Here is a 13,585-nt window from a genome sequence, read left to right as displayed (position 1 = left end):
AAATGTTACAAAATTAAATGTACAGCTATCATATGATTCTACACCAAGATATTTACCCCAAAGAAATGAAAGCATATGTCCATACATAGACTTATACACAAATGTTCATAAGCAGCTTTATTTATAATAGCCAAAAATTGGAAACAGCTCAAACGTCAATATTTGCTTGATGTCAAACTATCAACAACTGAGCAGATAAACAAATTGTGATATATCCATATAATGGAATACCACTCAGCAATAAAAATGAATGAATAATTGATACAAAAACATGAAAGAATTTCAAAATAATTGTGCTGAGTGAAATTTATAATAGACAGCAGATCAGTAGTTGTCTGGAGATACCGGAGGGGGCATGGGGAGGAGTGAGAGGGAATAAAATGGGGTATGAGGAAACTTTTTTATGGTGATGAATATATTCATTATCTTAATTATAATAATGGTTTCAGGGCTATATAAATATGTCAAATCTTAAATTGTACACTTTAAATATGTCCAGGTTATTGTATGTCACTTATACCTAAATAAAGCTGTTGAAAATGTGTTTCAATGCATTTTAATGATATTTTCTATGTTAAAAATACTTATAAAAGAGCACTAAGAAACAAGAGTAAGTCTTCAGTGCACACGTACTCCTGGGTGGTTAATACTTACTGCATATGTATTAGTCCAATGTTTTACCACTTCTTGGGATCGGAAATGCATTTCTTTCTTTGCCTTTCTTTCTGCACGAAGGTGTGCTGCTTCTCTTGTCAAACTGTCAAGGCTATCTCGAATTCTTTCCCACTCATTGTGTGGAATTATGGTGACCTGCCGGAGATCTACTTTGCTAGGCAGAAGAGGTGGATAGAGGACTTGATCTTCTTCACAGTTCTTTACTTCTAATAAATTTTTTAAAATAAGTATTAAAAACTTTTGAGAAGAGTTTGATATTTTTTCTCACACATTTCTATATTGGCATGATATGTGGAAGCTGTTTCAAAGAATAATTTTATTCTTGTTATCTTAAGAACAGCTGGGAATAAGTGGAAAGTATACAAGACCTTGAAATCAGAAGACATAGATTTGAGTCCTTACTTAGTCAATTCCTTACTGTGTAACCTGGGCAAGTCATTTAACTTCTTGGAGTCTCAGTATCAACATCTTTAAAGTTGAGATCAATAATACCTACCCCAACAGGTTGTTATAAAAGCATTTTCAAAGTTAATCAAGCAGCAGTTTATAAGTGGATAACTTTGGGGAATGTTCATCTTTTGGGGTTGTAGACATTGCACTTGTCTACTCTATATAACCCCTTCCTAACTGAGTAACAGCAATGTAATTTGGAGAACTGACTACAGTCTCAGTCTTGGGGTGGGCCTGATTAATTTAAGAATACTTGCATCTCCCTTGACAATAATTATTCCTGTAGTAAGAAAATAAATAGGACAAGAGTTATGAGACTTTTAGAAAAGTTCTTGCTTGTACTTCTGGGAGAGACATCTGAGAGTGACTCTCAGGCTAGATACGAACGAGGAAGCATGAAGGCCAGACAAGCAGCCATCCTTTGACCACAAGAGGAAGCAGCCTTAGGATGAAGCTGTGAACTGTGAAACACAAAGAAGAAACAAAGGAAGACCCTGGGGCAATGAGGATTTCATTATGCTGCTAGATTAATCAGACCCAAAGGCTGGAGTTCCTGTTATATGAGCAAATAAATTTCCTTATTTTTAAACATGATTGAGCTGGGTATTCAGTGAAATGAATTCACAAGCATCCTAAATGACATAATGGAGCTCATAACAGCTCTTCTCTAAAAAATGTTCCTACCCTTTTAATCAACTGAAGTTCTTACTTATAAATACCCAAACTCATTCTAGCTAGTTTAAGCAGAAAAGGAATTCATTAAGGGATATTAGATAGCCTACTGAATCTCTCAGAGAGCCAGAGAGTTACCCTTAGAAGATATACATACAAATATCACACAGACCACATTGTGAGGTTCCAGTGAAGATTCACAGCAACTGGCATTGGGTAGGCACCTCAACTTGCCCCACTTATAAGTTGCTCCACTGGACACTATATATGTGAACCTTCACGAGTACTCTGGAATTGGTACACTTTTGCTGCCACTCTCCCCAGAAAATGTATTCAACATGCTGTTTCTTTCCTCATACGCTCTCTTCAGAATGTAAATCTAGCACACATACAATTGACCAGCTGAGTCTTGGTCTTATGCCTGCACCCTAGCTGCAAGGGAGGCAGAAAAAAATGCCTTCTGCTTTAAGGAGGTAGAACTTGTAAGGAGAAGAATTTACCAAAATAGGAAATACATTTGAATAATGGTGGGTGGTCACAGGCCTAACAAAGGCAATAAAGCACAGTGGGTAAGAGTGTGGACTCTGGAGACAGACAACCTGGACCTTTTCTGAACACACCACATATGAACTATGTGAATCTAGACAAAATTATTTAACCCGCTAAATCTAACCCCTTAATTGCAATATGGAAATACTAATAGTACCTACTTCATTTTATATAGCTGGTGTAAGAATTAGATGAAGTAATATATGTAAAGAATTTAGAAGAGTGCCTGGCACACAATATGTGAGATAAATATTAATTATTATTATTTTTACTGCTTTTATTAGAAGAATGAAACAGAAGTAGAAAAGCAGAGGCAAGAAATCATGTGGTTCCAGAAAGATACTAAGAGAAAAGCTGCTAGGACAATTAGAGTCTTCTTGGGGTTTGAATTAAAGTTGATGGGAGTGAGAATTTGGTTGTTAACCTAAAATGTGAGTTTAGAACCACAGGTACCATCTTGCCTACCATATACCAAGTCTCCACATGCAGAATAAAGACAAGCAAAGCTGAGAAGTAGAATAGTGTCCTGGATCGAGTTATACCTAAATTCACAGGTATGTGAGCCAAAATATTCCCCTTTTAACTACAGTGAATTAGATCAATCACTTGTAACCAAGGAGTCCTGACCAATACATCCTTATAGCCTTGTAACAATTTTCCTTTGCTTCACCTAAACTGGCTCAACTTGGTTTGTGTTACTTACAATTAGAAGCTACATAAACAAAGGCCATTAGATTAAGCCACCTGCCTTTGGATTAGCATATTGTTAGGCATATTAATATGCTTTTCTTGGACGTCCCTGGTGGCGCAGTGGTTAAGAACCAGCCTGCCAATGCAGGGGACATGGGTTCGAGCCCTGGTCTGGGAAGATCCCACATGCCACAGAGCAGCTGAGCCTGTGTGCCACAACTACTGAGCCTGCGCTCTACAGCCCATGAGCCACAACTACTGAGGCCGTGTGCCACAACTACTGAAGCCCCTGCACCTAGAGCCTGTGCTCTGCAACAAGAAAAACCACTGCAATGAGAAGCCCATGCACCGCAACGAAGAGTGGCCCCAGCTCACCACAACTAGACAAAGCCCACACGCAGCAACAAAAACCCAACACAGCCAAAAATAAATTAATAAATTTATGAAAAAAAATATGCTTTTCTTTCTCTGACCCAAGAGTCATTCTAATTCTTTAAGATGTGAAATAAAATGGAGACAATTTAATTTTCCAAAATACTAAAGGGGCTGGGTAGACCAAATAGCCCATACTGGCAGGAGCTGCTCCTTACAAAGTATACAGTGGTGAGCAAGCTTTGGCAGCAGTGGCAGGAAAACAAGATGCCAAAAAGCTGTGTAGTGAACAATGTGATCCCTCATGACACCTTAATCTTCTGTAGAGTAACTACATTCATGAGATATTTTATTCAAGAACTTTTCATGAACTCTGATACAGGAGGAGAACCAAGAGAACCACCACAAAAGCAGCAGGAAAAATAGGACAATCCATGGAAAGTTTGGGAAAGGCTTTTTACTATCTCAGGTTAACAAAAGTTGGGCCAAGTTCCCTCATGTCTTTTTTTTTTCTTATAAATAAGTTTGTTTTTTATTTTTGGCTGCGTTGGGTCTTCGTTGCTGCACATGGGCTTTCTCTAGCTATGGCGAGCGGGGGCTACTCTTCGTTGCGGTATGTGGGCTTCTCATTGTGGTGGCTTCTCTTGTTGCGGAGCATGGGCTCTAGGCACGTGGGCTTCAGTAGTTGTGGCCCGCGGGCTCAGTAGTTACGGTGCACGGGCTTAGTTACTCCGCAGCATGTGGGGTCTTCCGGACGAGGGCTCAAACCCATGTCCCCTGCATTGGCAGGCGGATTCTTAACCACTGCGCCACCAGGAAAGTCCCAGTTCCCTCATATCTTTGAGGATCAGGAGAGCCCTGATTGACCTCCGAGCTATGAATGATTTCACATATCCATGCTTTACTCCATTGATGCAGAGTTCAGTTCTCAGAGGGCAGTCTTATTTCCATGATTCCTACCTCACAGCGACCTTCACACAATGCTAGTAATGGCTGTTGGAGAAGTGAAGCAATTAAAACTTTTAAAAATTGCCACTGATTGTTTTAACAAACATAACTGGTGAGCTCTGAATCAGGTCAAATAAAGACAAGTCTTGCGAGTGGGACTTTCCAAGGAACTGCCAGACAGGTCAAATAATAAGTTTCCAAGGAACTGCCAGACAGCTCAAATAATAAGTTATCTGGGAAATGGGATTGGGAAGGGGTTCAACGCTAGTTTGCTCCCTCCACAGGCTGCTAAGCCACTGGATTTCACTGTGATCGCAGTGGTTTTCTAGACTACCATAGGGCAGGGAGAAAGAAGGGGACTAGAACAAGTTAAAGTGCAAAAAACCTCATTGTTCTTACCAAGATTCAGTTATTTGCCTTGATAAACACTCCCCAATTGTTGCAAGCTTTTGGTTTCCTGAGTTCTCAAAAATTGATTTTGACAATTTTTGCTGTTGTTCTTTTTGATTTAATGCAGCACTTTATATACAGGAAAGTGAATATGTAAGCGTAATTTTGTTTTTTCAATACATGCCACATGGGTACTGTCTCTCTCCTACATGTCATGACCCTCTGCTGCTACTTCTTAAGCCCTCCACAGCATAAATACCCACTAGTGTCCACTGGTGGGAGACTGGCTGGCTCTCACTCAGCATTTGGCACAAGGGACTCTATTGCTACAGAAGCTCCGGAGGTGACATGAAGATAGTCCAAGTTCCCAAGGTTCTGTCACCATGAGAACATTAATTGGGAATTCACAATCTTAAGAAACTAAAATCACTGGAATTAATAAAGAGATCTTTAAATGTCTCACTAGGCTACTTCTATTATAAAATCAAATTTTTATAAAAGGTCATGTGAATTATAATACCTTAAGTAGCATTATTTTCACACTCTATCAAAGTATACGCCTTAGAATGAGACCTTACTTTCATTTTACAGTTGAAGAAATTGAGATTTTCCTTCAGACACTTTCCTAAGAGTACTCAGTAGGTTCACAGCAGAGTCAAGACTCTAATGAGGTCACTGATATTTCCAAAATACATTCCGATTCACTCAATGAATAACAAAGCTTAAGTGCGAGAAAATTCAGCAAACACCAGACTCTTGGACCGGCAACGGCACAGCTTGAGTATCGGGCCAGCTGGTCAACTGGGAGTCTCTGACTTCTTTTTCTCTACCCTTATTTCTGTATACTTTCCCCACCTACCCATTCATCCAAGGGCAAAACTGTCTAATTTACACAGAGCCCGACGATGCCCACGGTGCTGTTTTTGGCTTGGTGGAGCCCGTTTCTGAAGGAAAGGCACGCTCGCCTCTCACTCCATGCCTGGAGACCAGAAACAATTCCTGTGGTGGGATGGACCATTTTAGCTCACCCGTGCTTTCCTTGGCCCGTCCACAGCGCCTTCCGAGCCGCACCAGCATCTCTGAGGTACCCATGGCGCTCTCAGACTTGGAAAGGCGTTTCCGACGCCGAAGTTTCCGCTAAACCGCGCAGTTGCTTAGCAACGCCGCCGGAAGTGACAACAGTCGTAGCCGAGGAACGAAGAACGCGCAGCTGTGGGCTGTGGTGCCGGAGAAGGGAGGATGCGCCTGCGCGGGAAGTCAAGGCCAAGCGTGCGAGTGGGGCGGTCCTCCCCCGCAGGCGCAGGCGTCCGCAGTGGGCGGGAGGACAGAGCCCTCGGAAGCGGCGCCGAGGCCAGAACGGCTGCGGGTCTCTGGCCTGGGTCAGTGACGAGCCCTGGGACCCGGTTGGGCCCGGCCTGGTGCTCCCATCGGCATCCAACGTGCGCCTCTCGGGAAACGACACCCGACTAGGTCCCTGCCCCTGGCTTCTGGATGTACCCGGCAGGTGTGCGGGAGAGCGAGGCCTGGGCTTGTCGTGTGTGACCCACAGACCTCGCGGGGGAAGGTGAACGGCAAAGCCCTCCTCCCTCAACTATAGAAACTCAGGGATTAATTGACAGAAAATCTGTTTTTAAATATTTTGGTTTCTAACGCATGATCTGGGCTAGACGGGGCTTAGTTTTCTTTTTTTTTTTTTAAATCGCAATGTTAAAACTTGGATTATAACATTCATGTTAGAGCCTTTAAGATATCTTTAATTGCTCGGTAAATACAGTATAGTAAATTGAATGTATTTGGAGGACCAATCAGACCTCTAAGGACACAAAACCCTGTTAAGAGTGAATATGGGCTACGTTTCAAAAGATCCTTTTCTAACACGTCGATGTACAAATAATTACATTACAAGGTAGTTGGCTATGACACATACACATTAGGCATCAAACTGGAGTTGCTCAATATGAAAGGAGGTAAGATTTTTAATCACTGAAGTTCTAACACATAGTTGTACTGTTTTTCTTCAGGTTTTCTATCAGATGATCGATCCATCGTAATAATGCTGGTAAGTATGAAAGGATTAATAAAATATTTGTTGGCAGAAATATAGTTTTTGCACATACAACATTGGTGGTTTTTTGGAATCATAGTTTTAAACATGTTGGGCTTCCCTGGTGGTGCAGTGGTTGAGAGGCCACCTGCCGATGCGGGGGACACGGGTTCATGCCCCGGTCCGGGAAGATCCCACATGCCGCGGAGCGGCTGGGCCCGTGAGCCATGGCCTCTGGGCCTGCGCGTCCGGAGCCTGTGCTCCGCAATGGGAGAGGCCACAACAGTGAGAGGCCCGCATACCGCCAAAAAAAAAAAAAAAAAAAAAGTCAAGAACTGGAAAGAGTCAGAGATTTTACCCTACTTGCATGCTGACAACTTAGGCTGCCACCGTTCTGTAGAAGATGCAGACCCCTAGAACAGTGATGAATTACAGCAGTAGCTGTAGCCAGAATATCAGTAATTTTGCCCCAGTTGCCACAGGATGATGCAAAGAGTGCCAGAAGGCACCTGCACATGGAGTGTGTTGCATTACAGGACAGGAACCCTGAGCTTAGGGCATCCAGATCTTTATTATAATGGACAATAAGCATGCCTTTCAAGACTGTTCACTATACATGCATTTTAAAAAATAAATTTATTTATTTTTTTACTTATTTATTTTTGGCTGCATTGGGTCTTCGTTGCTGCGCGCGAGCTTTCTCTAGTTGCAGTGAGCCAGGCTACTCTTCTTTGTGGGGCATGGGCTTCTCATTGTGGTGGCTTCTCTTGTTGTGGAGCACGGGCTCTAGGTGTGCAGGCTTCAGTAGTTGTGGCATGTGGGCTCAGTAGTTGTGGCTCACGGGCTCTAGAGCACAGGCTCAGTAGTTGTGGCTCATGGGCTTAGCTGCTCCACAGCATGTGGGATCTTCTTAGGACCAGGACTGGAACCTGTGTCCCCTGCATTGGCAGGCGGATTCTTAACCACTGCGCCACCAGGGAAGCCCTTACATACATTTTTGAGACAATATCCAGAGCAAAGGGCAGTGAGTACCTTGTAAGATATGCAGAGCCACTAGAGACCCATGGAGATTACCTCCTAACAAAAATTCTGTGGAATTTTAACTAAATTGGTTACAAAAATTATTGAATCTTACAATATTTGGTGTCAGTAATTTGCCAGTTTGGCGTAGTGTTCAGGTATCATTTGACTTACAACACCTGGTTCTAACTCTAATCCATGGATCTTTACAGCCAAGTGTATCTAGAATTAGTTATTTACCTTCCATGGCCACCACTCATTTTTTTTCTTTGTTGTGAAATTAAGAAGGTAGCATATGCACTTTGATCTGAAACAGAGCTTAAATTATTCCGGGGAAAATATTTTATTACAAAATCAGCGTAGGAAAAGAATGCACTGCAATTGATGCTACCACTGTATACAGACATTTCTTTTTTAAAAGCAAAAATGAGATTATACTGTAAACATTGTTTTGTGACTTGTTTGTTTAATTTGAACATCTTAACCTTTTACTCACTAAATAAATGGTCTGTTATATGGCTATCATGTACATATCTTATTTAAGCAATCCCCTATTCTTGGATGTCTATGTAGTTTCTAGTTTTCATTATTGTAAAAAAGCACATAGGCTATTGTTAGACCCTGGAAACATTGCAGACATACAAAATACATACTTTACATGCTTCTGGAGAGAACAGTTAATAACTGCTTCTGACATTTTAACAAACTGATTTCAAAATAGATTCACTTTCACTAAATCTTTCTACACATCCTTAATTTTTGGAGACATTTTTATTTCAAGTACAGCACTAAATCTTTGAAAGTTTATTGACAACAGAATTTGGTATTTGTCTATTATTTAATAGGTAAAAAGAAAAACTGGAATCTGGAAATCTTAACATAATCAACCTAACACCTGTGATTTTATCCACTGAATAAGAGTTTATACTCACATAACATTCCCTGTTTTGTATTTAAGGTTTTTGTTTAAACAAAATTTTATTCCTCCCATTGCCATAGGTGCTTTTCTGATGTAAGAGAAAACATATTAGAAAAGGTAAATTTTTAAATATCTTAACTACTTTTATTAATTTTAGGAGTTAAGAAGTCTCCATTCCTTTGCTTGGAATCAGAAGACTTTTTCCCCTGCATATAGAGTAGGAGTAATGTTGGTTAGAAACTGGCTGGTGTTTAAAACTGAAGATTGTCATGACTGTTTAACCTAAGCTCCATGCTGAAGTAAGATTAATTGTCTTGGAAATACTAAATTGGGTAAGTATTTTAAATATAGGTTTATGTTGAGTGGTGGGAAAAAACTAATGGAAAAAGATCCGAAATTAAGAAAAGTACAATTGTAGATAGAAATTAATAGTCAACAGTGGAACTAAGTTAACAGTTGGAACTTTGTTAACTTCAGGCTTATGATACAGCTTATTTGGAGGTTAATAGTGAAGGAATTTTAGTAACTTGTGGCTGATTAAGTCTAGGTTTGAAACACTTTGCAACCAACAATGAGTTACATTTGAAAAAAATTTTTTTAATTGTGTATAAATTCAGAATGCCTAAAAAGCATTTTAATTTAAAATGTGCTTAGGTGCATTACCAACGTGATTGTCAACTGTGCTTTATTGCTATTTATTACATTGTTTCTATGGGAAAGTGATTTCTGCACTTAAATCTCTGGAAGCCAATCAGGGACACCTGGATTAGACATTTAGCAATTCATGGATCCAGGGTATCAGAATACTTCATACCATTATACCATCTAAATTCATACAACAGGAGATACATCCTCTAGGTTTGTTATTCTCCAGATATTCTAAATTGAGAGGCAAAAAATACTTACTCTTATATGAGTCGTGAGCTCATTCTCAGTTTCACCTGCTGGATATCTATCATTATAAACCAGAGAATACATGTAGATAAATGCCATGTTTTCTTTTTTTTTTGGCTGTGTCAATCGGGTCTTATGTGCAGCACTCGGGATCTTCATTGCAGCACATGGGCTCCTCGTTGTGGCGCACAGGCTCTCTAGTTGTGGTGCGCAGGCTCCAGAGCGCTTGGGCTCTATAGTTTGCGGCACATGCATTCTCTAGTTGTGGCCCCTGTGCTCTGCAGTTGCAGTGCGTAGGCTTAGTTGCCCCGCAGCATGTGGGATCTTAGCTCCGCGACCAGGGATCGAACCTGCATCCCCTGCATTGGAAGGTGGATTCTTAACCACTGGACCACCAGGGAAGTCTCCCATGTTTTCTATTTTTAATTGATCTCTTCTTTTTCTTATTGGTGGGGTTCTTCACTTTTCATTTTAGGATTTCTTGCTAAAACTTCAGAATGGTTGTAAAGTAGATCACAGATGGTTAGTGTGTACTTCGAGATTAATGAATGTTTTCATGTTATTAAACATCTTTTCGTCAAAATGACCTACTTAATATTTTATTTTTAAACTGATTAATAGTCGTTATTCTATTTCTTAGGCACTAGAGTGTATTACTAAAGCATGAACTTTGGAGTCAGGCAGACCTGAGTCCAAATTCTAGCTCTGCCATTTAACTAATACTTAACCATCTTAATTAATACTTAAGCTCCAGTTATATATCTTTAAGATGAGGATAATAATAATTCCTACTAAATGGGTTTATGACAGATGATGAGATTGTAAGGTTCTTAGTCCAGTATCTGGCATATAGTGATATCTATAAAAATAACAGTTACTCTTTAAAAAAAATTTTTGTTGTTGTTTACAGACACTAATTGTAGCTTTTCCTGGGAATTCTGTATAATTATCTTTTTTACATGATAATTTTCATTTATACCATCTGTTGATTCATTCCTTTTCTCTTGAGATTTAAGTTAATGATCTTCATTATCTATTAATGAAAACAGAGACTTGAGTAATTGTCATATCAAAAGCAGTGTGATTATTCACATATATCCAGATTATTTGGTACTCCAGAGCTAAACTATCTAGAGAAAATATAAATTGTTAACAAAAGTTACTTCTAGTGTGGAAGAATTCAACTGACCTCCAGTTCAAGTAATTTGTTTAGACTTTCAAGTACAACATCAAGCAACCATTTGGTTATAACATTGACAACGATGATTTCAAGCTAAAAACCTTTTTTAAAAAATTATTTAAATTTTGCAAGATTTCACATTATGTTAAATTTGGTCAGAGTTTTGGTTAGTTCACAGAGAATATGTATTGTACATGACCTATTATTTAAAATGAGGCTCATTGTAAACATTTTAAACTAATAAGTTTGTGATTGATAATTTAAAGACAATAAGAATGACTAGCCTACATTTTTTTCTGTCTTATTTTATAACTTTTCTAAATTAAAGTGTAAGGGAATAATTGTTTCATTACTTCTCTCATTAGATTGCTCTCTAGTTTAATTCTGAGTGCTCAAAGAATCACCCCCTCAGGAACACAATAGTACCCTGAGTATCCTTTTTATATGTTCTATTTTCCATTCATTTAGCATACTCAAATATGAACTTTGCTTCTTAGGAAAAAGTGCTTAAACGGTAGTCTTAGAATGCTTAGTCATTTTAACTTGTTTATATTCACCCTTTGTTTCAGCAGATTAAGAGTAATTTTGTTAAATAGATACTATAGCTAGATATGTAGAACCGAGTATGTTTAGGGAATAATATTTCTTCTTTTCCAGGGTAACCCAAATCTGTTTCTGGAACCATGAAAATTTTGTTGGTTTTTGACTTTGACAATACAATCATAGATGATAATAGCGATACCTGGATTGTACAATGTGCTCCAGAGAAAAAGCTTCCTATTGAACTACAAGATTCTTATGAAAAAGGATTTTGGACAGAATTTATGGGCAGAGTCTTTAAGTATTTGGGAGATAAAGGTGTAAGAGAAGATGAAATGAAAAGAGCAATGATATCAATGCCTTTCACTCCAGGGATGGTGGAACTTTTAAACTTTATAAGAAAGAACAAGGATAAATTTGACTGCATCATTATTTCAGATTCAAATTCAGTCTTCATAGATTGGGTTTTAGAAGCTAGCAATGTTCATGACGTGTTTGATAAAGTCTTTACAAATCCAGCAGCTTTTGACAGCGATGGTCATCTCACTGTGGAAAATTATCATGCTCATTCTTGCACTAGGTGCCCCCCAAATCTTTGCAAAAATGTAGTTTTGGTAGAATTTGTAGGTAAACAGTTACAACGAGGAGTGAATTATACACGAATTGTTTATATAGGTGATGGCGGAAACGATGTCTGTCCAGTAACCTTTTTAAAGAAAAATGATGTTGCCATGCCACGGAAAGGATATACTTTACAGAAAACTCTTTCTAAGATGTCTCAAAATCTTGAGCCTATGGAGTCTTCTGTTGTATCTTGGTCTTCAGGTGTTGAAATAATTTCTCATTTACAATTTCTAATAAAGGAGTAATACGCCAATGATTGAAATGTGTATCAGTTAAGATTAAATACAGCAGCATAAAACTAAAACCCCAAATAACAGTGGCTTTAAAAAAAGAAAAAGTTTTCCCTCTCACTTAAAAGAATTTCAGAGTTAAGTATCTCAAAGTTTCTGTGTTGCTTTACCAACCTCAGCACTTGACTTGCAACTTATGATCCAAGATTGCTGTTCAAGCTCCTTCCCTCACATCAACTTTCTGGCCAGCAAGGAGGACAGTGAGAGAGAAGGTTGCACCCTCATTTAAATTTCACTGACCAATACATTGTCACAATGCTCCTTCCTAACTGCAAGGAAGGATGAAAAATATAGCTTTTATTTCAGATGGTCGTATTCATAAACAGGCCTTTGAAGGCCTGTTTGCTTCTGAATCACTCTTACTCATGATGGACAGCCTTTTGGGATCCTATTCAAAGTAAGGGGAAGGGTTTATCACTGCAGGCCTCATACTCCAATACCTCTTCACCTGGGTCCCACGAAGACTGTCAGGATAGCCACTCAGTATGTCAGATACCACTTACAGAATTGGCCAACGCTTTGACGGAAAAGAAGCTCACCTACCTAAGTTTCTGTGCTTCCTTAGCCGACAGTTATTGTCAGCTCTCTCATGTCTTTAAGCAGATATTTTAAAAATTGTGTTCAGCTATCAGCTTTTCCCGATGTACTCTGTAGAAGATCTGGTCCAAATTACTTGATCTACAACTACTAAAAATGAAAGTATTATTATTATTTTTTTGCTTGCATAATTTATAATTTGTTACTGGCCTCAACTTGTAGAGAAATCACAATGTATAAGAGTAAGTGTTTCATAAATAAAATTTTAAAAAAGAGTAAGTGTTTCAACGTAATCTAACCTATTAATTTAAAGCAAAACAAAGTTTACTTTTTCAACCTGGAAAAAAATAGAGTACCAATTTTTTTCCCATAAAATTACATTGAACATTTTTATTTCTGGAGCTTTCTATATGGAAAAGAAAATCCTAACATTATTACGTAAGGGATATTTATGCCTAAAACATGTGAGCCTAGAAATTAACACAGTACTGTACGGCTTTCTAGGTCAGCTGATATTTTTCTAATATCCCTATATGAAACAGTTTCTTAAATGTTGAGTATTCCTACAAGCTATATATTGTATCACTCAATATTTCATTGCCAAACAGAAATAACATACTGATTAAATCAGCATTCTGGAGTTACAGTCTGTAATAATGATATAAATTTAAAATACTTGAAGAACATTAATTTGTATTTCATTTCAAAAGGAAAGTGTGAAATTAATGAACACTTGGGCAATAGATACTGCATCCCTATCTCTAAAATTAACTGATTTGGAAGTAGTGTAT

At 38.6% G+C, this 13,585-nt stretch overlaps 2 protein-coding genes across 3 annotated transcripts in view; one reads left to right on the top strand and one right to left on the bottom strand.

Moving 5' to 3' along the window:
• The window catches only part of CFAP210 (cilia and flagella associated protein 210), a 36,812-nt gene extending 30,956 nt beyond the window's left edge, over positions 1 to 5,856 (bottom strand). The window contains exons 1-2 of the mRNA XM_060151451.1: positions 5,775 to 5,856; positions 655 to 881 (exon numbers count right to left, since the gene is read on the bottom strand). Of these exons, the coding sequence (XP_060007434.1) occupies positions 655 to 881; positions 5,775 to 5,838 (291 nt within the window). The 5' untranslated portion in view covers positions 5,839 to 5,856. The remainder of the gene's footprint in view (positions 1 to 654; positions 882 to 5,774) is intronic.
• A 173-nt stretch (positions 5,857 to 6,029) lies between these two features.
• On the top strand, positions 6,030 to 12,220 carry PHOSPHO2 (phosphatase, orphan 2). 2 transcript variants are annotated; one of them, XM_060152683.1, is made up of 4 exons: positions 6,032 to 6,310; positions 6,768 to 6,805; positions 8,887 to 9,061; positions 11,461 to 12,220. In XM_060152683.1, exon 4 carries the CDS (start codon positions 11,487 to 11,489, stop codon positions 12,210 to 12,212), a length of 726 nt encoding a protein of 241 aa, XP_060008666.1. In that variant the 5' UTR covers positions 6,032 to 6,310; positions 6,768 to 6,805; positions 8,887 to 9,061; positions 11,461 to 11,486; the 3' UTR covers positions 12,213 to 12,220. The 2 variants fall into 2 exon arrangements, with proteins under 2 accessions (XP_060008667.1, XP_060008666.1); XM_060152684.1 differs by lacking the exon at positions 8,887 to 9,061 and having other exon boundaries at positions 6,030 to 6,310.
• The last annotated feature ends 1,365 nt before the right edge of the window (positions 12,221 to 13,585 follow it).

The sequence above is a fragment of the Lagenorhynchus albirostris genome, chromosome 6, assembly GCF_949774975.1.
Source record: "Lagenorhynchus albirostris chromosome 6, mLagAlb1.1, whole genome shotgun sequence".
NCBI classification, from domain to species: domain Eukaryota; kingdom Metazoa; phylum Chordata; class Mammalia; order Artiodactyla; family Delphinidae; genus Lagenorhynchus; species Lagenorhynchus albirostris.
Note: the sequence above shows the minus strand (reverse complement) of the source record. Positions and strands in the feature narration are given on the sequence as shown.

Excerpts from the sequence above, each read along its gene's own strand:
- PHOSPHO2 (XM_060152684.1), top strand. The coding sequence starts at position 11,487 with ATGAAAATTTTGTTGGTTTTTGACTTTGACAATACAATCATAGATGAT.